Raw genomic sequence first — 23,154 nt, forward strand, 5'->3', positions numbered from 1 at the left:
AGGAGAGAGGAGGAAAAAAGCGCTTGGCAGCGAAATGTCCGAGAGAAAATGTAGAGAATGAGCGATTGAACCGGCGTGGGAGAGCGAGTGGGCTGTGGAGAGAGAAAAGAGGAAGAGGAGGAGGATAAATTCCTGCTTCCTGCAGCTTTAAATGAACTTGAGTGTATAAGTCGGCGTTCCTAGACTCCTCCCGCCATGTTGTTCACAGCGAGAGCGACCGGTGGTTTCCTGTTGTTGACAAGGCGGAAAAACGTCACGCTGATGTCGCACACATGCGCAGGGAAGATTATTTTACTCTTAAGATCCGAATGGGTGTTTACATGGACGCCAATCGGAATGGCGATCGGCAAAAACCACCTCTCTCTTTCGGAATTAAATTTAGATCCGATCGGACCGAATCGGATTAGAATCTTCAGTCTGACATGTTTACATGAAACATTTTTGATCTGATCAGGCCTTCAATCCGATTAGTTGTGTCCATGTAAACGTAGCTACTGTTGTTAATTAATAAATTAATTATGCACACCGCTGTACTAAAATGAAAGATGATAAGAACAGAATTCCTGCTCTTTTCAGATCTAGATTTTGTGTTATATGGTGTAAAGAGAAAATGATGCGTCTCGGCAAATGATCAAGTAGTCTTCAGTGAAATCATAGATAACTATTATAGTAAAAACGTATTAAATAATCAATTTATGCAGATATTACTTGTAAATGTCAATTTTATGCATAATGATTATTGATCAAAGTAGGTGAGTAATGATACTGGAAAAGATGTTCATCTAGAAAGTACGGATGTTTAAATATATGCATCTATTTGTTACAAAAAGGCTGTAGGAAAGTATAATTAGTCTTTATTTATTTATTTATGGATGTTTTGCTTGTTATTTTTCCTGTTGGATCAGTGTAGACCGACTCTGAGGTTCCGCCTACCCACTTTCTGCCCCCCCTCAGTGTACATTGGTTACTGCCTGGCCACCCTTATAAAAATGTTCTAGCTCCGCCTCTGGCTCAGATCCCTATCTTTGAGAATTCTCAGCAGCAGCTGTGGGGTTTCTGCTACGTTCGTAGCAGGTGGAAGTAGATGTTAGCGTTTTTCAGCCATGTGGCACCAGAATAATACAAGTTAACACATTTTGCATTTTGCCAGCAGGTTTTGACATTTTTAGGCATTAATAAACAGTTTCAGAGCAGTGATCATAGTGATCTGCATCAGCAGTGCTGTGTCTCTGATTGGTTGTTGTGGCGCGTTGAGCAGCAAAAGTTAAATTTTTCAAACTCCAGCAGCTGCTGATTGTGAAGCGCATCACATGCCTCAGATGCTCAGAAGTTCATGAGGCGTTGCTCCTGCTGCTCAGATGCATCGAGATACGCTGCAGGATCTTTTGATGCGTGTCAAGCATTGACTTTGCCGGTAAACCAGTTGCTTCTGCTGCTTCAGTCGTGTGTGGTGTGAATGTAGCATAAGATAATATAACACTAACATAACACTGATTCACAGAAATGTTCTGTTTAGAAATAGAGTGCACATTATAACATGTTATAGTGAATCCTCCAATGATTTTACATGTTTTTATGATTAACTTATGTTCTGTATATTCATGAAGGCAAACACTTTAATTTGACTGGCTCTGGCAAATATGCATGCTAGGTTATTTGAGATTTCTAAATAGCTAGCTATCTCTGTGTTTTGGTGGGAAATTAGAGATTTCTTTGATGTTGTTTGCTTGCTTGCCAGGGACTTGTAATTTTTTATTTTGTTTTTACTTTCTTCTCACAATTTTTAAACTCAAACATTTTCAAAAAAAAAAAAAAATCAAGTAGCAATTCCACAGTGACCTATAGATATATGAATTTTTCCCCATATTTCTTTGCTGCATACGTCTACATTCAACACACTCTTGTCATTAAAAGCCATGCCAAATTTAAATTGGACTTTCCTTTTCTTCAGGGTTGCAACTATAGATTTGTTTTTAATATATTAAAATAATATTCCAGCTATATTTTGTTTTGTTAATTGATTAATCTAACAATAGATACTCTTATAAAATTAACAGACCCCAATTAATGCTGTTTGAACCGTAAACAGCTATTGCATATTTTTGTGCCTAACTGTATTGTAAATGAATAAAATATTTAATATAGACTCAATGTTTAGAAATGCCATTTGAGGAGTTTTGGATAAAGCATGAATAAAAGGCTTTTCATCTTACATTATGTAGATTTTTTTCACATGTTTTGGCTTAATTACTCCTAATTACTATGTCGCTTGTCTCTTCAGCAGTTGTGTTAAAGTCTGTTAGCTCCATTAATTTTTTTTTTTTTTTTCCAAGTATTATCAATGATTATAATAATCACGGTAATTGTTTTAGTCCTACTTTGCCTGCAGTTCTGCCAGTCCCATCGGATGCATTTTACAATTTATAAGCCTGCATATTTACAGCATTTTTATTTTTAAATGGTTAAATGAGCAGTTAAATAAGAAATAATTAAAAACATGTTAAGACAGACTTTATTCCCCAAATAACCCTTAATGCATGATTGGATATTATACACATATTGTAAATGCTTATACAGTTTTAGGTCAATGGTCCTACATGTGTTCCTGTTTCTACATTTCACTTTTTTGTTCTTTTTAAATAAATTGTGATATAAAATACATGTGATTTATGTCACTGAAAATGTTATTCCTTTTATATATTCTTTGAGAAAAGTTGCTTCCCCTGAAGATTTGGGTGTTTAACAACACCTAAAAGAATGATAACAAATGAGTGAGGAATAAATATATAATTACATGTATTTTCCCAGCTTGAAAAACTTTATCTTTGATGTTTAATGTCTCAGAATAGTGCTTCAAGCATCCTATTCTTCTAACAATTCTATGGCTAATTATTAGGATATATCTAACTACTACAGGAAGATCAAGAAGATCAGTTGCTCTGCTATGCATGCAGCATTGTGGCAAGTGGTTGCATTGGAGTGTTAGGGTATGACATAAGGCACTGTAGGCCTTTATTTGTGAAAAATAAAAAATAATTCCATGTGTACATGATATATATGTGCATGTTTTGTACTTGTGAACAGCAACACTAGGTACTGCTTTACAAAACTGTTTGCTCTTGCTTTGTTTTTTTGTTTTGTTGTGTGTGTGTGTAGTTGTACACATATTGACCTTTCTTTTTGGAACTTTGTTACATTGACCTTTGTGAAGGAACAGCTAGAAAGCGAACTGACACAAACGCTGGAAAAGGAAATGTCTTGACATTAAAACTGCCAGGCCACTGTCACTGAGCAGTCCACTAAATAGAGTAATTGCAGATTGTCAAGGTGCATGTTTTTTTTCGTCGTTGTTGTTTTGTTTTTTGTGGGTAATTGGCAGATTACCTTCAAGTTTTAGGATCAAAGACTGACAGAAAAAAAAAATCTAATGAATTTATTTATCTTAGTTTCAAGTTTTTCACTGCTTGTTAAGTTAGTCAGTGATTTAGCACTGGCCTAGCCTGCTTGAGTCAGCACCCTTCTAGTCACAGCAAACAGATATTGATAATTGATCAACAGATGTACACCTAGGAATGGACAGCACACGCTAGGCTGTTTCCATTTTTTTTTATTAATAATAGGAGTAATTTGATCCAATTAGTTTCTAATTAGTCATTTCTCAGGAAATTCTGTTTCAGTTTGAAAAACTATACAGTAGTAGCCATTCAAAATGTCCCCACTTTCCATGATGGGCCCTTGGCTGGTCCCCTACAATTCCTTCCTAAACATCAATCTTTGTACTAAAATATTCTTTCCTTCATGATTTTTGGACATTAAGATTTAAAGAAAAGCTTCATATCCTGGTCAGACCCTGTATTTCAGTGAAAGGGTGGAGTCAGAGTAAAAAAAATTCACGCCAAGGAGAAGGCCTGTGGCTGGAAGTTGGAAGGGATTTTGCTGAGAGGCGCAGGAACGTGGGCTGCCATTCAGTTGATGTTCAACAGGGAAGGGCCATTTTGAATGGCTGCTACTTTATCACAAATCCCAGATGGCTGTTGTCCTACGACTTTTAAATGTGTTCGCTGCCCTATACATCTGAATGAAATGGCCCTATTTGTAGTCGGGTGTGTTGAAACAGAGGCACATCTAAAAGCTGCAGGGCATTAGACCTGGAGGAATTAAGTGTGAGACCACTTCAGAGTTGGCCAAACATCTGTGCTTTCATTTTTCTAAATTGATTAGATTGTTAATCATGCCAGAAATATTAAAGTTTTTATTAAGTGGCACAAAAGGCATTTTGCAATGGAACTGGAATTCATTATTCTCATCCTTGTTAAGGATGTTTTTTTTTTTTTTTATGCATAAAAAACAAACCTGGAAGGAAATTGATTTAAAGAAAGCCTGATTTACCAAAAGCATCAACATTTGCAAAAGGAGCTGCTTTTTCAATAAATCATCCTTAAAGTGTAAAGAAGTGGTAGTCGATCAGGCTCAGAACATTAATGTGTTCCCTGCATGTGTAGCTGGAGGCCATTGACCATCATAATTAGCTGTAGCTGCCTTGGCTCATGATCTTGTATACTGCCTTCAGACCATGCCTTCTTAGTCATTTAATCAACAATATGCATTGTGCCAAGAGATGGAAAAAAAAAAAGCTTGAAACTAATGCACAGGTCCTCAATAATTTGATTTTTAACCTCTCTAATATATGCCAACCACATAGAATCCCTAGTGTATGAAGACACTCTGGAACACGAATGCTATTTAAAAGGATTGTTGCTGACTACTGCACATTATTCAAATCACGGAATGTTTAAATTATTCATAATGAATCCATACAGTACTTGCTCATCTCTTTGCTATAGATAAAGAGAGGCTCTCAGAGCCAGAATGTTTAGAGCATTTTATCCATGTTTTAGACTAAAGGAATAATGGTACTTGTTTGGTTTCCTAGCTTTTGAAAAGAAACTATTCAAAATGGCTCTCTGGGTACCATTAACTTCTGGTTGTGTGCTTTTCTCTGCATGTTTGCATCTTCCTTCAGTTAATGCAAGCATATGATTCTGCTACAGACAGGTTATTTGTAATCACGTTAAGAAGGTGAAATCAAATACGCTAGATTAAACAGCAAGACAACAGATGTGTGTGTCTCCCTATAATGTGAGAACACAAGGGTGTGTCAGACAGATCCAATAATGCAGGCAATATGGTGGCAATAAGCCGAGTTAAGTAAGCTTGATTCCATCTATTAACACTGTTTACCACCTCCTTTATTATCCAGAGATTAATTGCAGCCCTTAGCAAAAGATTGACTAGACAAAATAAGAATGAATCTCCTGTTAAATCTAATCTTAAATGAATGTATTGTTTTTTCTGACTAAATGATTCCAAGCAGCTTTTTATCTGATTATTGTCCTTTTTCAAACTCATGATTGTCTGCCTATAGAAAGTATCAAGAGTGGATAACACAAGCCTTTTTAGATCGTAGGGAAAATTTTTCCTTTAAAAACACAAATGTGTGAATTGATATCCAGATAATTCAAGGTGACCAAGAGTAGGTTAAGGTTTTACAGCAATCTGCTCACCGAAGGAATACTGGTCTAAATCCATGGGCCAAAAGATCTTCAGACATACAGGAAAAACAGCTGCTGCTGGTCTAAAGATTAGCTAAACTCTCCATCATGTCATGTGACAGCTCAGAGAGGCACACTACTCACATCGATCTCCATAGGCTTTTCTCTGGCTGTCAGACTCTAAATATATCTGCCTCTGCAAAAGAAAGTAGCCTGAGGGCATTGAAAGAGAGTGGTGGGAGAGTGAGATTTAGATAAGGAAACAGTTAATAAGGTGGTAGAGCAAATATGAAAAGGGAGGAGAGACAAACTCCTGAGCGAGCGCGACTTGAAGAGAGGGGGGGAGAACAAAACGAGTAAAGAAGGACAAAAACAGGAGGGATGTTGCAATAGAACAAACGTCCTCCCAGGAGACTCCTACCTTAAGGGAGTGCTGTGATCACTGCTGTTTTTGTGTGCCTGCGTGTGTGTGTGCGTGCGTGGGGGCCACAGTAGGTGGCTTCTGTATGAACTATCACACAGTTTATTTATGACGGCTTCCTGCTGATGGGTAGAGAGAGGGAAGAACCTGCTTGCCACTCGATGCTTCTCTGTTTCACAACTAGCTTTTCATCCTTGCAGGTAAAATTCTGCTGTTTACACATAGCTTGGATCAATAGCTCTGAGAAAGATTTAGGCAATTCTGCAAGAAGTGGTTAAGCACATCCTTGTGATTGCAAATATTTATCTAGCTAAAACAAAGAAAGTTTTTAAAAAGGTTTTTTTTTTTTATTGCAAGGTTAAGTTGCACATTATTAACCTTAGAATAGATTTTTTTTGGAGCTCGTTTGTGCATACAACATTTTGGAAATTCATATTTGGAAATTCTGTACTAGCTGATAATCAAAAACAGTAAAACTGATATTTAATAACACCTCCGTTGCATCACATTACAGCTTTTTCAAATATTAGCTACACTTGTTTTTACCAACTCTTGGCAAAACAGATAAGATCGTAACATGTGACGGTTGTATGAACCCCCTTTGCTTACTTCGCTCAAAGCAAAGATAATGTTATACCATTTTACCTAATCAGTATGAGATGTAAGCAAGATGGAAATATGTACTATAATCTCATATCATGAAATTGAGCCCTTGTTTTCGCGAACAATATGAATTTCAAATCATACTTTAAAGAAATCACAATGAATGTACACTTCTTAAACAAGTCCAGCTTTGAATAAATCAGATTTTATGGATTGGATCATTTTTGTCAATCTATGGTTGTCCAACTGCCCTGAAAGTAATGAAAAAAAAAAATCAATATGTAGGTAATAAAGTAGTAGTAAATAAAATATTTTGTAAATGTAAAACTTTGATTTAAGAATGTCTGCTCTGTAGAATCATCCATCTGACCTGACTCAAGTCCTGACAAATTGGTGAAATAGTACTTATTAATATTAATTTGTCACCTCTGAGAAGATTAGAAGAGATGCCAACTTCAGCATCATTGTTTGCTAACAGTTAATTGTGTTATTTTTAACATTCTTATAAACACTTTATCTTGTTTGTAACTTGTCAGTTTCTTATTTTCTACACAAATGCTTTAAAATACTCCATGGTGTTTAAAACAAAGTGTGAGCATTAACCTGGAAAGTAGTTTTTACCAATTAACTGTAAACAAAACTAGGTAACTGAAGAGCTGCAATATTTTTTGTTGAACAGAAGAGTCTCAAATATAGGTTGAGGCTACAGTATAAGCCCTATGCTTACTTTGAAGACTTCTACAAAAACTTAAGAGCAATTTAGAAGCAGACCTCACTTTTGACATTTTGGAACTGTTCCAAATAAATAGTGATTACTACAGGAATACTGGACACTGTGTGATCAATTAGGAGTACTCTGCGTATTGTAATTTAAAATGCAGTAAGAACCGAGTGGGATAAAAGTGTTTTATGTGATTTCAGCTTAAATGACCGACCTGTTTTGTTGGTTGCCTAGAAACTGTAATGCTCTGAGATGGGCCACATGTGCAGAGATAAGTCGGATAAGATGGCCAGTATTTTTTTTTTCTTTTTTTCATTGCTTCTTGTCTTCTGTCTCCATCCCTTTAGTGGTTTATATATTCAGCTGTTGCCATGAGAAAACAGTTGTAAAAAATCTATATGTTTGTTCTATCTTTTGTCTCACTAGTTTAGAGATCATAGAGACACTGTTGTGCCAGGGAGCTCAGACCTTGACAACTACGATGAAAGGCAGCTATAGACCGAGGTCAGACAGGCTGAGGGAATGTTTCACAAAGCCATTGGTCCTGTGTAAAAAGCATTACTGGCAGGAATGTGACATCCACTGCCCTTTTTCTCTGTTGGGTCCTCTCCTTCTGAGCCACTGACACAACAGCAAGTTATGGAGAAAAAAAAAAGAATCGGTGGAATTCTCTGGCAGTGTAATTTTTCTCTGTATGCAAAAGAAAACCAATACACCTTTTTGTCAGATAAATCTGATTGTCTTTACATCATTTCACAATCTTCTGCCCCCATTATGCATTACCAGACACGCTTTAAACAAAGATTCATGCAAATAATTTTTAATATTCACTTCAAATTGCAAGAATAAAAATGTAACTCTCCTTTTTCAAGATATGAAATGCTACTGACAGAATATAATCATCTTCATTTGCCACTAGAAACTTGCTATCAGGTTATAACGGTACTCACTGATGAACAAAGAATTACCAACAGTCGTGAGGGTCAGCATGGTCAGCTTTTAGCAGCTGAAAGACGTCTCAATACTTGCTTTCAGTGTAATTTCTGAGAGCTAACTTGATATCTTTTACTGGTATAAGTTGTTTACCTGGAGATTTTTTTATTTCTATAATTCAATAGACTAAATAAGTGAAAGAAAAAAACAAAACAGTCATTTATGTAACCTGCAGCCATGGCACCTATTTATTCTTTCAATTGCTGTCTCTTACAGCTGTGTAGGTTTTCAGGCTCAGTGGAAGCATTCCAGTGGATCCATCAGTTTGGCAAAGCAGTGTGTGTGAAGCATTAGAGTTATTCACCAGAGATTTGCTCGCAAATTTAGACCCACACACCTGTGGACAATCTATGACTTTGGTTTGGCTTCCCTTCTATGGTTTCACTGGCATGGTTTCTCAGATTTAAATGCTGTGGTTCCTTTTGTTTTAATACACAACCTTCTTGGCTCATATGATTTTTATTCACTTAAGCTGCTCATTGGATAGTCTTTGTTTTTATGCTGATTGTGGTTATCTCAATTGCATGTTAATACTGTGGTGCCTCACTTTACCTGTCAACTGAGGTGTGTATTTGTATCGAGTCCCAGTGCCTCAAATAAGATTCAGTGCCATCAGTTTTCTCTAGAAATCATTTGGTTTTGAACCACTTACATTGCAAACAACTTTACTTAGGTTACAGCTGTTTGTTAAGATCTAAAAAATTAGTCGGAGAACACCATAAAAAACAAGCATGAGGATCAAGATCCACACCAAATAGTGAAAAGTAATAAAAGAACATTGAAATAGTAAGCATTTGTTGAGATATTGTTCAGTGTCTAATCTAAAATGGGAAAATCTGTGGCAAAATACTAAAAACACACCAAGACGTTGCTGTCAAACTTAAAGTTAAGTTAAACATCCAGATTAGGAGAGCATTAATCATGAAGGCCACATAAGAGAGAGAAGCGGAGATCCACTCTTATCTATAGAAAAATGTATTGACATGAATTTATAAGTTATAAGCTTGTCCGCAAGAAGCATGCCACTTGGTCTGGCTCTTCATACCCAAATCCCCCAAAAAATAAAGTTTGAGAAAAAGTTTGAATAAGTGGTATACATAACTTAAAGAAGCAGATTTCATTTAATAATATAAATATTTCTAATCTGTAGATTAAACAAGAAACAAATAAAAGCTCCAACTATGAAAGATAAAATAGAACAGCTTCATGAAAGCTTCTATTTGCATGTATCCTTCCGGGCTTTGCAACATATCAGAAGGCAACATGGTTCCTTTCCTGTGCCACATGATGTGACACTACTAATTAAAAGGTGCCACACTATAGAGTTTCAATTTGCAGCTGAGCTAATTCAGGACATTCTTTTTAAGGGTTGAGCAATCCAATGATTTTAGCACTTTTAACTAGCCTTCAAGATAAACACAAAGCTGTCTCTAAATATGTGTCACAGATACCCACGCTCTACTCTCCCTAAACTTATCTAATCTGTTGCTCTGTCTTCTTTTTCTTCTCTTTTTCTGACTTCTGCTTCTTTTGCTGTTCATCCAACCCCTCGTCTTCTACTTGGGGAATGCAGTGATGGCTTCAAAAGGCAAAGTTCGAGGTGAGTCGTGACTACCGCTCAGTTCCTCAACCTGTCTTCTTGCCTTATAGAAAATAAAGCTATATATTTTATAAATTCACACTGACAGTTTTTTTTTTATTTTTTTTTTAGGGTTGACTCAAAAATGCCCATTTATTTCAATATGGATTTCATTTAAAATTTCAGCTAAATATATAAACGATCATGTCGTTTACATTTCAATATCTGCTATATTTTATTACAAACATGAGTTAAAGTTTCCCTTTAAACCTGCATGGGTTTTATAGAAAGTCTGTTAAGATATACAAACTCATAAATAACTTCATCCTAAGGTTACATGATTAGAGATAACAAAAATATTCAAATAGTATATATTCTAGACCAATATCAATGGTAATTCATTACTATTTTAACTATATAAGTCATAAATTAAATAAATGCCTTGTGGTTAATTTTTCTTTATGAGGATGCGGTTATGTTTACTAAACTAAGGACTCTAAAGATAATTCTGGATCAAGGTATTTAAATGTGAAAATATCTGATTTTCAAATTTAAATATTTTTGATAGGTTTATAGCCTTTTTACTGAAAATACCGACAGAAATAGACAAATGGCTGTAACAAAAAGAACAAGATATCCAACAACATATGGTATGTTTCCCACCGAGCGCTGATCTCATGATTGTCGAGCCCGACTGTGGCTATATTTATACACACAAGAGCAAAGACATACAGTGGTCCTAAAAATGAGGTAGTATAGGATTTATTGCTCAAGTATTTCAATGAAAGCTTGTGTTTTAGAGTAAGAACCTTCGTTAGTTTATATGATTTCTTTTGTTATTCCTTAATTACCAATAAAATTTTAGCACTTTTAATTGTCAACATAATAACCATCGGCATTCCTTGTATTTGGGGTTTAGAAATTATTACATTTAAAACCATTGCTTGTATGGAAAGTCTAGGTTTTCTGTTTGTTAATTCAACAAGAAGTATTGCATCTAATTACAATGTGAGGGCTGTGAAGCAGGGATCGTTTATCTAAAGCTCTAGAGGTGGTCTAGGTTTATTTAAAGCACTAGATATTATTATATCTTTTTTTTCTTTATGGTAAACTGAATGTAACAATACCACCTCTCCAACTACCTAACAGTTAATATTAGTAGCTATGGTAACCACTTCCAGATGTTTCTTTAACCAGCATGTGTGGCTTTCTTGTTTTGAAATTTAGGATCTGACATAATTTGAGGCTGTATGTCTGAAGCAGTTAAATAACTTTCCTGATAAATATTGAACTTTCTTTTTTAGTGAATTCATAGTGTTTCTGCTATGCATTTCTGTTGATGATGTGAATGATTTATTTCTCTAATTGGCATTCATTTAGTCTCGGCATTGTAAGGGTTTGAACTCAAAGTGTTCATATTTAAACTTTGCACACTTGTGTATTATTTAATCCCCAACATTGTTGTCTTCTTACATTGCACTTCCCTTTGGTCCTTCTTTCTCTTAAGAGTAGCAACAGTATTTAAATCGAGAACACTATTTTTCTCTCACCATGTCACTACACAGTTGTCTCGTTTCCCTGCTGCGTCTGAATGTTTAATTCATTCAAGCCCTCTCTCAAGCCATCAGCATCCAGCTGCATGTGTTATGTTGTAATATCTGATTCACTGTTGAGTCCCTTAACCCTTTAAAGACTGGTCTTACCAGACTGGAGGGTTCCATAGAGATTTTTCCTGATCTGTTAATAAAAAAAGAAGAGATGTACAACAAAGTCCAAATCTGTTCTACCTCTATATAGTATATAATGAATAGAAATGTGTAACTGTTGTGGTAGAAGATCATTTTCTGGTGGATTTGTTTCACAATTTTACCAGTTATTTTCTTTTTTGTTCGCATTTTTCCGGAGTGAAGCCTGATTTTGATCATTTTAAAATATTGTGACAACTGGAGAGAGAAGAAAACGACCTGTTCGTTAACAAATTTGGCAAGGTAAATGGAGGCATGAATGAGGGAACAGCAAATGAAGAAGGGAGCCCATCATCAAACATGCATCCCGAAGCTGATGAATTTTAGTCAAATAAACAACAAAACAATTGAGACAATCACAGGATGAGGCAAGCCAAGCAGTAAAACCTTATATGAAATGCATAAAGGGAGACTACCAAAATGAAACTGGATGGGATACGTGTCAGAAAATAGCCTGAAGGCCATAAAAGAAGGTTAATTAATAAAAAACTAAACTAAACCCAAGTCATTTATTTTTATACACAATAGTAGAAATGGCAATAAAGCAAAATCATTCCTTATCATGCATAAGTGCAGAATATATATAAGTTATATTCAACTGGTGTCTTTAAAATAAATGAGGTATTTAAATCATAAAAATAAAAAGTTTTTGTTTTTTAATCTGTTGGGGACTGTCTGCCCTATTTTTTACATATTTGAACATATTTGATCTATGTAACTAAATGGTTGCCTTCTTGCATCTGAGCCTTTTAATTTCCTTTGATTTCATTCAGTTATTTTGAAGCAAAGAATGCCTAAAACATGTAACTCTGTTTTCCCTGAGGAGCAGGTTTAGAAAATGCATGACGAAAATTGATAATGTAGATATATTGTAATTAGCTAATATGTTCTGCTCCATCAGTGATAGAGGAATTTACGTAGATCCATGCTAATTGTTTGGGTTCTAACAAGCTTGATGATGCATCTTGGGATATCAAAATGCTGCAGTATTTCACTCAGAAATGTAGCTCAGTCTCTGGTGAAGTGCTATTATTTGCAAAAAGAAACTCAATATAAAATGAAACACTTTTTAAATTCACACCCTTTTAAACTTGAACTGCCCTCTGTTGTTGACAGAGTGAGCTAATAGACGAGACTAGCTGAAAGAAATAACTCATTCTGAAAGAGTCTTTTCTGAGCGGCGTGAGAATGCTCCTCATTGTTTAGCATTAGCCACTTACAATGTGAGGGAGAATGGCTACTTTATAAATTATTGAGTTAGTGCTAAATTTATGTGCTATTTACAGACTGACTTGGTTCAATCACATTCAGTCCAAAAATACTTAGTACACTGGGTAGTTCCTAACTAAATAAAGATACTTATTCTATTTGTTGAAAATACAAAAAGGGTGTTTTTGCAATGTGTTTTTGCTGTTAGGATCATTTTATATTTAAATAAGTAAAAAAACTGTAATACACATGAATAACTCCATCAAACGATTATTCGAGAATTACAAAGTCTCAATTTTCCAATACCTTATTTTAGAAAAAAAGAAAATAAACTGACTTTCTCAATCACTCCAGGAGTACGTATGTGCTATTGGCTAAATGTACTGTTCCATCTGTTTCTTTACTTCCATGCGGCCATTTGTTAAGTTAAAGGATAGGTTAGTTTAGTTTCTGGTTCACATAGTTCCAAAAAATGGCTATACGGAAGTACAAATTAGCTAAATGATAATTATTTGAAAATTCAATACAATTTTATTGTATTGAATTGTATATCATTCAGAATTGTATATCATTCAGAAATGTATATCATTCAGAAATTACTTTGTGAATTATATACACTAAGTTTATTTGATCTTGGTCTTTATTTTAACTATAAAATAAACTAAATTTGTATGATAAATGTTCAGTGTTGTATTTAGCTGGATAAATGTCTCTCTATCATAGTATTTTTCAACATATTTCTTATCTTGTTATGTTCTTGATATTTTCCCACTGCAACCTTTGGGCTGTGGGCGAATAGACACCAGTCACTCACTCTGCTCCGTTGTGAGGAATAGAAAATTGCAGCAATCATGAAATCACTGTCTCCATCCTCTGCTTTTTGTCTGGCTAAGGTTAAGCCACACATGCATTTTGTCTCATTTTGTGGAACACGTCTTTTTTTTTGTGTTAAATCCGTAATGTTCCCAGATGGCTCTATTCAAGTTCCGAACCCATCTTACTGTACGTGACTTTTATTTTAAATTGGTTTATACAGGTGTTCCGGCCTTGCCTTAATACTGCTGATGAAGTTCTGTAAAGCTTCTTTAAAAGGAAAAAGGCCGTTCATTTTGTTAATTCATCTCCTATTGTGTCATTCAACCTTTTTCAACATACAACAAATATTCAAGTCTCTCTTCAATGGTAAAAATAATAATAATCTTTATTTGTCCCAAAATGTATGTTCTATTTAAGCCCATCAGTCTTAGGGCAGTGCTTGCGTTGTCTATGGGTAACTCTGGGTGTAGGGGTCTTAATCAGGGACTCAGAGTCCAGTCTTTAGGGTTCAACTGGGTACTTGCAGCCTGGGTACAACTGGATACAACACAAGCGCTCCCGTCTTTTACTCCCCCACAGGTTCTTTCTATTTTGTGTTATCTACCAGTGAATAAATAAAACTGAATTGAGATACATACATTGAAGGCTGAATCCACTTCCTCGCCAGACATGAAAGCTTTCATAACCTTGACATTTTCCTCATTCTTATCTCTCTCTTTTTAAATCAGAGTTTATTAATGTGAGCAATAACACTTGTAACTTGTTCCCTGTTCTTTTTGGAGTGATATCATTGTTGGATCATTGAATTTAGCAGGAAACCATCAAACCTTGTACTGTTTGTATAATACTGTCTCAGTTTATGATAATTATACATTGCATAAAACATTCACATAAAATATTATGTAACAAAACCTTAATCTAGAAACCAGAGAAATATAAAAAAAACCTGAAGGAATGCTGCTGGACTATGGTCACTGTTTTTTATTTTATTTTATTTTGCGTTGAACTAGTTGTGCATATTTAATCTTTATGTTTCAGTAAGAATGAAGTATGTTTTAAGCTTCCCTATAAGAATAAAACTGCTGGATCAACTGAGCATTTCTGTAGATGGCAGGATTTTGACTTGTTCTGGGTTTTTCGAAGTACAGATGGGCAGTTTAATAGTTTTATGTTATATGATGGCTTAAAAAAACTATGGTTTTAAAACCACTGAGGTTTTCAATCTTATCTCTCCAGCATTTAAAAAAAATCCTTCAATGAGCTGCCAGGAAAAAAGGTTACAAGTTACTGCAGTAAGATGTGAGGTTATCTCTTTCTTTCCTTTCCATTTTTTCCTTGTATTATGATAAATTGCTGACTTCATAGGGACTTTCTAGGAACTAGAAACTAAAGTAAACTGCCCAAAACTATTAGTTTGGTAATGCTTTTTTAAAATCAAGCTTTTATACTGGAAGCCCATTACAGTATGTCTGAGTTTTATCTTTAAACATATTCCAATATTTATATTCTATGTGGTGGTATTAGATTTACATCGAACACCAGCAGACAAAATGCTTGTGCCTCTTGGCTTTTGTGGTTAATCTTAAATAAGACAATTAGTAACCTGTTTGTTACTGTTTGATAAAGCTTAGTGTGAGCTACTTGAAAAATATGTAAAAACTTTTACTGATAAATTTACACTTACCTGGTTTGACAACATATAAGCTGCTGAACTAAATATTTTCAGTTGTCTGAACAGTTTTGATTCCAATCATAAATGTAAAAAGAAAAAAAAAAGAAAATCATACCAAATTATATCTGCATAATGATTTATTTTAATGTCTGAATGTGGTTAAGAGGTTGTTACGCGTTGTCTTAAAACATACAAGCTTTATTTTCAACATTTTTAATATGTATTGATTGGAGGGTGGGGCTTTGTTAAATTGCCACTACAGAGTATAACAAATTAACTTATCACCTAATCTTTTTGATTGGTTTTAACATTTATTTTTATATTAATATTTTTAAGAAGGCAGGGATAGACATTGATAGAACTGATTGTATTTTACATAATGAAAAAAGCATGAGTCTATTTTTTGATCACAAACAAACGATTCTTGGTTTGTTTACTCAGTTGTTGTTTTTTTTACTGTTAAACTTCTGCTGCGATCCAGTGACCTTATTTATATTAACCTGTTTATGCATGCAGAATATTTTACTCAGAACACCCTTCAAAAAAGATGATAAAGGATTCTATTTCAATTTCAAATGCACAATCAACGCTCGTATTTCTTTCAGTCATCACCAAGGCACAGGATTATTTATTTAGATGTATTCATATCTCATTAGATTGATCTAAGCATAGCTTTGAGACGATATTAGCATTGTCAACCGTAACTTTGCAGGCCCTGTCTCGGAGTAGAAAAGAACTGCAGTACAGTCAGTTTGACATGAGCCAAATGATAAAAACTGTTTTTAAAACTACCATTTTCTGCCCACTGAATCTTGCAGTAGATTCCCCCCTGGGGCAAAGAGCATTTCCCAAGATCACTCTCAAATGAACAGTATCTGTCAACACATCACGACACATTACAAAATCACAAAGTAGAATGTTGATGTAGGGAGTTTGGGAGTTTGTGGTGGCAGCGGTGATTAGTCTGATTTCCCTCGTGAAGATAACCTTCCCTGCGATCATCAAGCTCTCATTCCATATGAAAGCTTTAAAAATGAATCTCTTCATGCGAGTCAGAGTAATGTATACTTTATATACAAATCTAGTTGAACGCATTTCCCTCTAGATCAGTTAAAATCTGGATAAGGTTAGATTCTTTTGACTTCTGCTTTGGTGACATTTTATTCATACCATCTTCGGAGCCAGCAAGTATGTAGACACCTGCAAAAATTGTGTGTTTTTTTTTTTTTTTTAACACTGCATATAATGTAATATTTAATGCAGCTAATGCATACCTACGCTTATGGTTCCATGTAATTATTTTAATACTCCCTAAACCGTCCAAAAATTTTTTATTTTACATCCACAAACTATATCCTGTTTTATTATTCGTCCATTTCACTTTTATGAGTTGTATAATGCTGGTCAATGACATAACACACCTGCTCAAACCTGCAAACAGCATACACACAAGTTGGTAAAAAAATATAAAAAATTAAAGTATAATTGTGTTGACACAGCTGTGTAATATTTTATATAAATAAATACCTCAAAATCTTTCATTTTGATTATATATGTACCTGTTTAGAACCGCCTAACAGGTTTTCCAAGTCAGCAAGAGTCTTTTTTTTTTTTGTGTTCGTTTTACTGTCTTGATTTCATATACCGCTGAGTCTACTTCTATCTTCACCAACTTTTCTTTTATTTCCTTCTGCTCGCTTTTCTTCTCCAGAAAGCCTTATATGAAGTATTTATGAAGGCCAGGTTTACCTCTGTAATAAAGGCGAGATGTCTGACCTTGGCTTTGAAAGGATAGTGAGATCCCTTGCCATTTTGGACTGGGAAAGTTTGAACTCGGGCAGCTAACACACAGAGAAGTAATGGAGCTTTTTATCTCTGGCCTTTATATAAATGTGGCTGAATCACAGGCGAAAATACTGGGCAAATTACATGTATCTGGGAGTGTGTCTGGTCACCAATTTTAATTAGTTTGTGGGCTCCTAAAATCTTGTATATAGAACAGGTGAGGAAAGTAAGAAAAGGTAGAAGGAGTTTTATTTTCAATTAAAAATACAGACTGCTGTGTGGTGCTTGAAGCTGCCATACCTGAATATAATCTCGGTGACTGTTTATTGGTACCTTAACACCATCACATACTGCAAAAAAAAGAAAATAAATAAATAAAAATGGGAAAATAAGCCTTGCCAAAATAACAAAGGACACTTTCAGCTGTTAATTCTGAACAAGCAGTCAAATTAAAGAACTGCTAGCAGCATGAATGCTTGGTAATATTTTTCCTACCTGATTCCAAAGGCACACTTGGATGCCAGGTTTGTGATGTTAGCTCCAACAGCTGCCCAATCTAATTACTGTATGTAAATGACAACAGTGCTGCTAAAGACAGCCTCTCAGATGATGGATAATTATTTTCATATCTCCAGATCAGGTTTGACTGTCCTACGGTGGTTGTTGCCCAGCACTTGATAGAAAGCTAGCCCTACCATTGGCAGGGGTTGTATTTAATTTTCACACTGAGGGAATCTCATCACTGTCAGAAGAACAGGTTTGGTTTTGAAATGCACACTTAAACACAACTTGTCATACTAACTAATACACAAAGAAATAAAATACAGTTCAAACAGAGAAGAGATCAAAGAAATTAGCAGAAGTTTAAATTATTATTTTTTTAAGATTCCATGTATTGTAGGGCTGATTGCATGGCATTTCCCTTTTTATTTTACTTATTTTTTCATCAATGTTAAAGATCGTATTTAGCTCGATTGCAATCTTCTTTGGGTTAATTTGGGGTTTTGTGATAATAACCCCACACCTCCACCGCTTTTTTGTCATGTTGACATGTTTCAGATCACGACTTCATAATTAGATAGAGAAAACGTGTTTTTATTTAAAACAATAGTGTACTTATTATAATGTTTAGATTTTGTCCTAACAACATTGAAAAGCAGCAGGTCACCTGTATTCAGAGTTCTGCCTTGTTTGCTCACATGTCTATGTTATAGGTCTGATAGGTAAAAATTGTTTACAATCTTAGAAACATCCCTAAAATATACAAGCAGGGCAAACAATGGTATCTTTTTAAGGCTGATTTATACTCAGAAACCTGGTTGTGTGTGTCACAGTGAATGCAAATGTGCCCCCACCCCTTCCGCAGACACTTTGTTGCACCTCTCCAAAACCATAAGTCAACACAGACAGTGCCGCAGACAGGAGGCATCCTGATTGGTCAAATCTACATCCGCTCTACACTATGCGTATTTCCTGTTTGGTACCTTAACGACTTGTTTTGTTTGTATGACCGCCATTGTGGAAAACAACTCGTGAAGTTGGACTAGCTCGAAGAGCGAGGTGCGTAAGAATATTGGGACCCTTTTTTTGCTTGGATCCCCGCTCTTTTTCGCCCTCATGTCTTCCATACTAGGAAAGTATGCCTATAGTATTTATATCCTCGCCGTTGTTTACAGCACATCAGTTCAACTCAACTAGACGAGAAGAACTGTACTGATGATTCACTTTTGTGAACAGAGGGACGCTTCAGTTTGTAGGTTTTATCAAGATACTAAATTAACTAAAATAAACTACAAAGGCGGCTATGCTTGAAATTATTCGTAGGTCTGGAAGATCAAGATTAAAATGGTTTTGATTCTTTCAAGAATGTGGTGAAAATTAGCTTCCATTTCCAGTTTGCCGATTGGCATCGGAAACACAAAATTTGTGCGATTTAAGGCGAATTGAAACTATTGGTTCTTGGTGCTAAACCTCAAGTGTGACACTAATTAAAACCAACCACTTACAATTTCTTTGTAAGTCTACGAAGCTCTAGCTTTTCCTGTTCTGGGAAGTCAACCACCAAATAAGGTTTCCTTTGATATTGGCCTAAAGTTTGACACAACATTTTAGTTGAAATTGCACTCTTTTAAGAAGAAGCTAATCTGCATGTTTAAAAGCAGCTGGGACACGCCTCAAGAAAGAGGAGTTAAATAGCTTTGCAGTAGAGGTGCCTACAGTACTGAAGAGTTCCTTAAGCATTCTGGGAGGGATTTTGTCACCTGGGCAGTACTGTAAGAAGGTCACAGGTGTTTGACATCACTTTTCCATTTGGGAAAGTGACACTAGTTCAAACTGATCTAAAATTGGTTGAGAGTCAGGCGTAATAGTAGGGTTAGTAATAGAACCAGACACATCAATGAAAATCTTTAAATACTGTTCACATAAAGAAAATAAATTTGATAGGAATAATTGGAAATAATTTAGAAGAGACTTGAGAGAGGTAAAAATAACCTTAGGCTCAGCAGTATAAGCTGGCAAAATAACAGGATAGAGCTGTGTATTGGCACTTTTAACAGCTGCCTGAAGGTCAGTTCAACAACTTCTCAAAATCTCTAAAGAAACATGAAGTCTGATGTTGTTCCAGTTTTTATCCGTACAACTGCCGGTTCTTCTAAGTGTGCTGTTGTGTTCCCAGGGCTCTTTAACTGTTTAGTTGTTTTGTTTTGTTTTTTTGTTTGTCGGCACCATTAGGTTTTATTTAAAAGTCAGCTGAAAAGAATTATTTTGATATAGAGGGGCGAAGATATGCATCAATGGTCAACAAGCTGCAAATGGAACCTGTGATGGTGCATCATGAATAAAGGCCTTTACAAATACAGCGAGCATCAACACTGCTCATCTCAACATTTTATTTTTTTTTAAAGAGAAATCACATCTAAAACCTGTAAGCAAACAGAGTTAAAATCACGCAGAAGCTGATCAATATATCCGTTGCGGTAAAACCCCAAAAAGTAAAGGACAGAATGAGTAAAAACAGCTGGAAACTGAGATATAATCTGTGTATAAATTTGGCAACAGCGGCACAAAGCTGGATACAGGCAGGAGATAACAGATGAAATTTAAATGAAACTGGCATATTAGAAATACTAGAGTCATATATCTGAAGAACATTTCTGTCTAAGAGTAGAGCCACCAAGTTTGATGGCCACTAAAATCAGCCACCACAGGATGGGCATGGTTCACTACTGTACTGGAAATAAAGGTGAAAATCCTTAGAGAAGGGCTCTGTGGCACAAACAGGAACAGGTAAATCCTTAAAAGGACCTCAAAAATCCCTGAACTGGACCAGAATGCCACGTCTCTTCCCAATCCCTGCTTCCTTGAGCCCCTTGCTCACAAAGCAGAAGTACAGTACAATCCCTTTAAATAGCAATATTTAGGAGCCTTACAAAATGTTTAAAGAAAAGTTTGATCCTTGGATATACCCGTTTTAAAAACAGTTACATTTTCCTCACAGTGATAATTACCTGTTTCTAAGTGAAATGTGGAATCATTTCCAATAAAAAGAGGTCACAGCAAAAACAACACTGTGCACACAACATGTTCCCGAGGAAAAAAAATAAAAAAGAGTGTTTGTGATAAAATTGTCACTGTGGGAGGAAGAGGCCCAGAGTCAGGGCAGGGAGAGATGATGCACTTGTTTGATGTTAATTTCTCTTCCAGGAATTAACTAACACATTATGTGTTTACATGCTGAAAAAGAAAAAAAAAAACGGCATTCTTGGAAATGATAGAAAAAAAATAACAAGAAACCTAGCTATGATTTTTTTTTTTTTATTTATATATATATATATATATATATTTTAAGTACTTAGTTGCTGTGGAGAGAGTATCATATTTGAGAATGCTGAAGAGGTTGTTTTATTTTTCTCTCTTTCAAGGACTCAGTGACAAGATAGATGCCTGGTTGATGAATTCACACCAGCTTTTGAGATGATCAAAATCTTGACCTTGTACTGTCTCTGTAATCATGAGGCCAGCCTCGCTGGCTGACGCGCTGTGAATCAGTCAGTCTGAAAACCTAGCAAAGACCCAGCTGGGTAGCCACCTGTGTAACCTTATAGGCACTAACTGTTCATGGCAAAGCTGTCATGTTCTATGTAACCCTCTGCATATCATTCATGGTCCTCTTACTGAGATGCATTTTTAACAGAAAGCCACTTGAAGTCAGGTTGTACATGACAGAAATGCTTCTGTAACATAGAGGTTGAAGTGTTTCAATAAATGGTTTGATTTTTTTTTAGCTATAATCTAATGCAAAGGTTTCTCCTCATAAAATCTTTTTAAATTTATTAAATTACATCCTTTTCTTGCATTGCCTTTTTAAGGTCATAAGAATTATTTGAAAATATGTGACGGCTCTTATGGGAAATTTGTATATTAGGTCATTTATATTATTTAAAGTAAGCCTATACTATTAGAAGGTATTCTGTTCTCTGAATAACCAAAGTCTGATTTATTCATAATCACATGGTGCTGTATCAAAAAGGTTCAGGTTTATAAAATCAAAAAAAGGACAAGAAGAGGAAACATGCAAAGTAGCACTTTGAGCACTGTCAGCCAACGAAGTGCACAACAGCAAACAGGATTTTTTTGTCATGCCCCCCTGGTTATCAAATCATCATGGTAAATTATACTTCTCTAAGTATTACAGCAAGCAAGAATTCCTATTCTTTTTTTTTTTTGACAGGTATTAAATAACTGGGATTTTACAATCTTGTCATTCCATTGTGATCAACAGTGCCCACCTTTGCCCTTCCACATATATAGAGATAACTATACCTGTTGTGAACTTTTTTTGCCTGTGTAACTTGCCCTGGAGCTAATTTGTCAGGAATCATGCTCAAGTGCTAGGTCAAAAAGGTGCTGGAAATAAAAAAAAACACGTTTATGTCAGCTGTTAAAGCAACAGAGACACAGTTCTACACTGCTGTCTTGCTCTACCGCATGTAGTGTGGCTGAAGAGGAGAGGAGAGACCCAGCTGTCTGATCTGCTCCAAATTTTCCCTTAAAAGTCATTATTGGGATTAATGAGTGTGTCTTTCCCTCAGCCATAGTGAAAGAAAAGGATAAGGACTTTAAAGATCAAAACCATGGACTTTTAAAATTTGTTTTATTGGTTAGCCTTCTTGCATGCATCTGCTCTCTGCCTGCTCCTTTTTCCTACAGTGGTTCAATTTTTGACAATGAATAAAGTTGAGTCAAAGACTCTCAAGCAACAAGAATTTATAGCTTTCTGGGTATGTGATAAAAAGTTAAAAAGATAAGCTCTGAGCCAGTTTTAATTTCCGAGGTATGAAAAAGAGCACATAGAGTTAGGCGTTACACTAAGAAGTACTGCAGAATCTGGGAATAGAATGAAGCAGAATGTTGAAAGTTGGCTTCTGTGTCATCCAGCAGTTTAAGCCTATATCAGCATAACCATAGAGACCTGAGCCACTCTTTAGAAAAAAGAAAAGCTTTGAATCTTGTCTTAAAAGTGGACAGGGTGTCTCCCTCACGGACTAAAACTGGTAGTTGATTCCAGAGGAGAGGGGCCTGATAACTAAATAGTCTGCCTCCCACTCTACATTTAGAAATTCTAGGAACCACTAGTGAACCTGCAGATTGAGAGCAACATGTTCTATTAGGAACATAAGGTACAAATAGATCTATGATAAAAGTTAGAGCTTGGTTATTTAATGCTTTATATCAGAGAAAGAGGATTTTGAATTCACTCTGGATTTAAGACAACGGGAATTTAAGATATGAGAAATATTATCTTTCTTTTCTAATTTTCATCAGAACTCTTGCTAAAGTATTTTGGATCAAGTGAAGGCTTTTAGCTACAGTTGGTGTACTTCCTGACAATATGCATTGTTTAAAATACCAAGAGTGTGCTATGACAAATTCTTCAAGTCATTTCCGTATAAAAGTGTAAAGCCTAAACCCAGAAGTGTTGTCACAAATTAGGTAAAAATAAAACATCAAAAATAAACTAAAATACACAAACTAAAAAAAAATATATATTTAGACA

The 23,154-nt window shown here is 35.4% G+C and overlaps 1 protein-coding gene across 3 annotated transcripts in view; it reads left to right on the forward strand.

Moving 5' to 3' along the window:
* cadm2a (cell adhesion molecule 2a) overlaps positions 1–23,154 on the forward strand; it is a 328,952-nt gene that overhangs the window by 205,592 nt on the left and 100,206 nt on the right. For 2 of the 3 annotated variants that reach the window (XM_038274035.1, XM_038274037.1), the window contains exon 2: positions 9,864–9,890. The exons of the other annotated variant lie outside the window; for it this stretch is intronic. In XM_038274035.1, the coding sequence (XP_038129963.1) occupies positions 9,864–9,890 (27 nt within the window). The remainder of the gene's footprint in view (positions 1–9,863; positions 9,891–23,154) is intronic. 3 annotated transcript variants of the gene reach the window in all.

This window comes from Cyprinodon tularosa, unplaced genomic scaffold, assembly GCF_016077235.1.
Source record: "Cyprinodon tularosa strain WSP-4 unplaced genomic scaffold, ASM1607723v1 ctg9, whole genome shotgun sequence".
Lineage (NCBI taxonomy): Eukaryota > Metazoa > Chordata > Actinopteri > Cyprinodontiformes > Cyprinodontidae > Cyprinodon > Cyprinodon tularosa.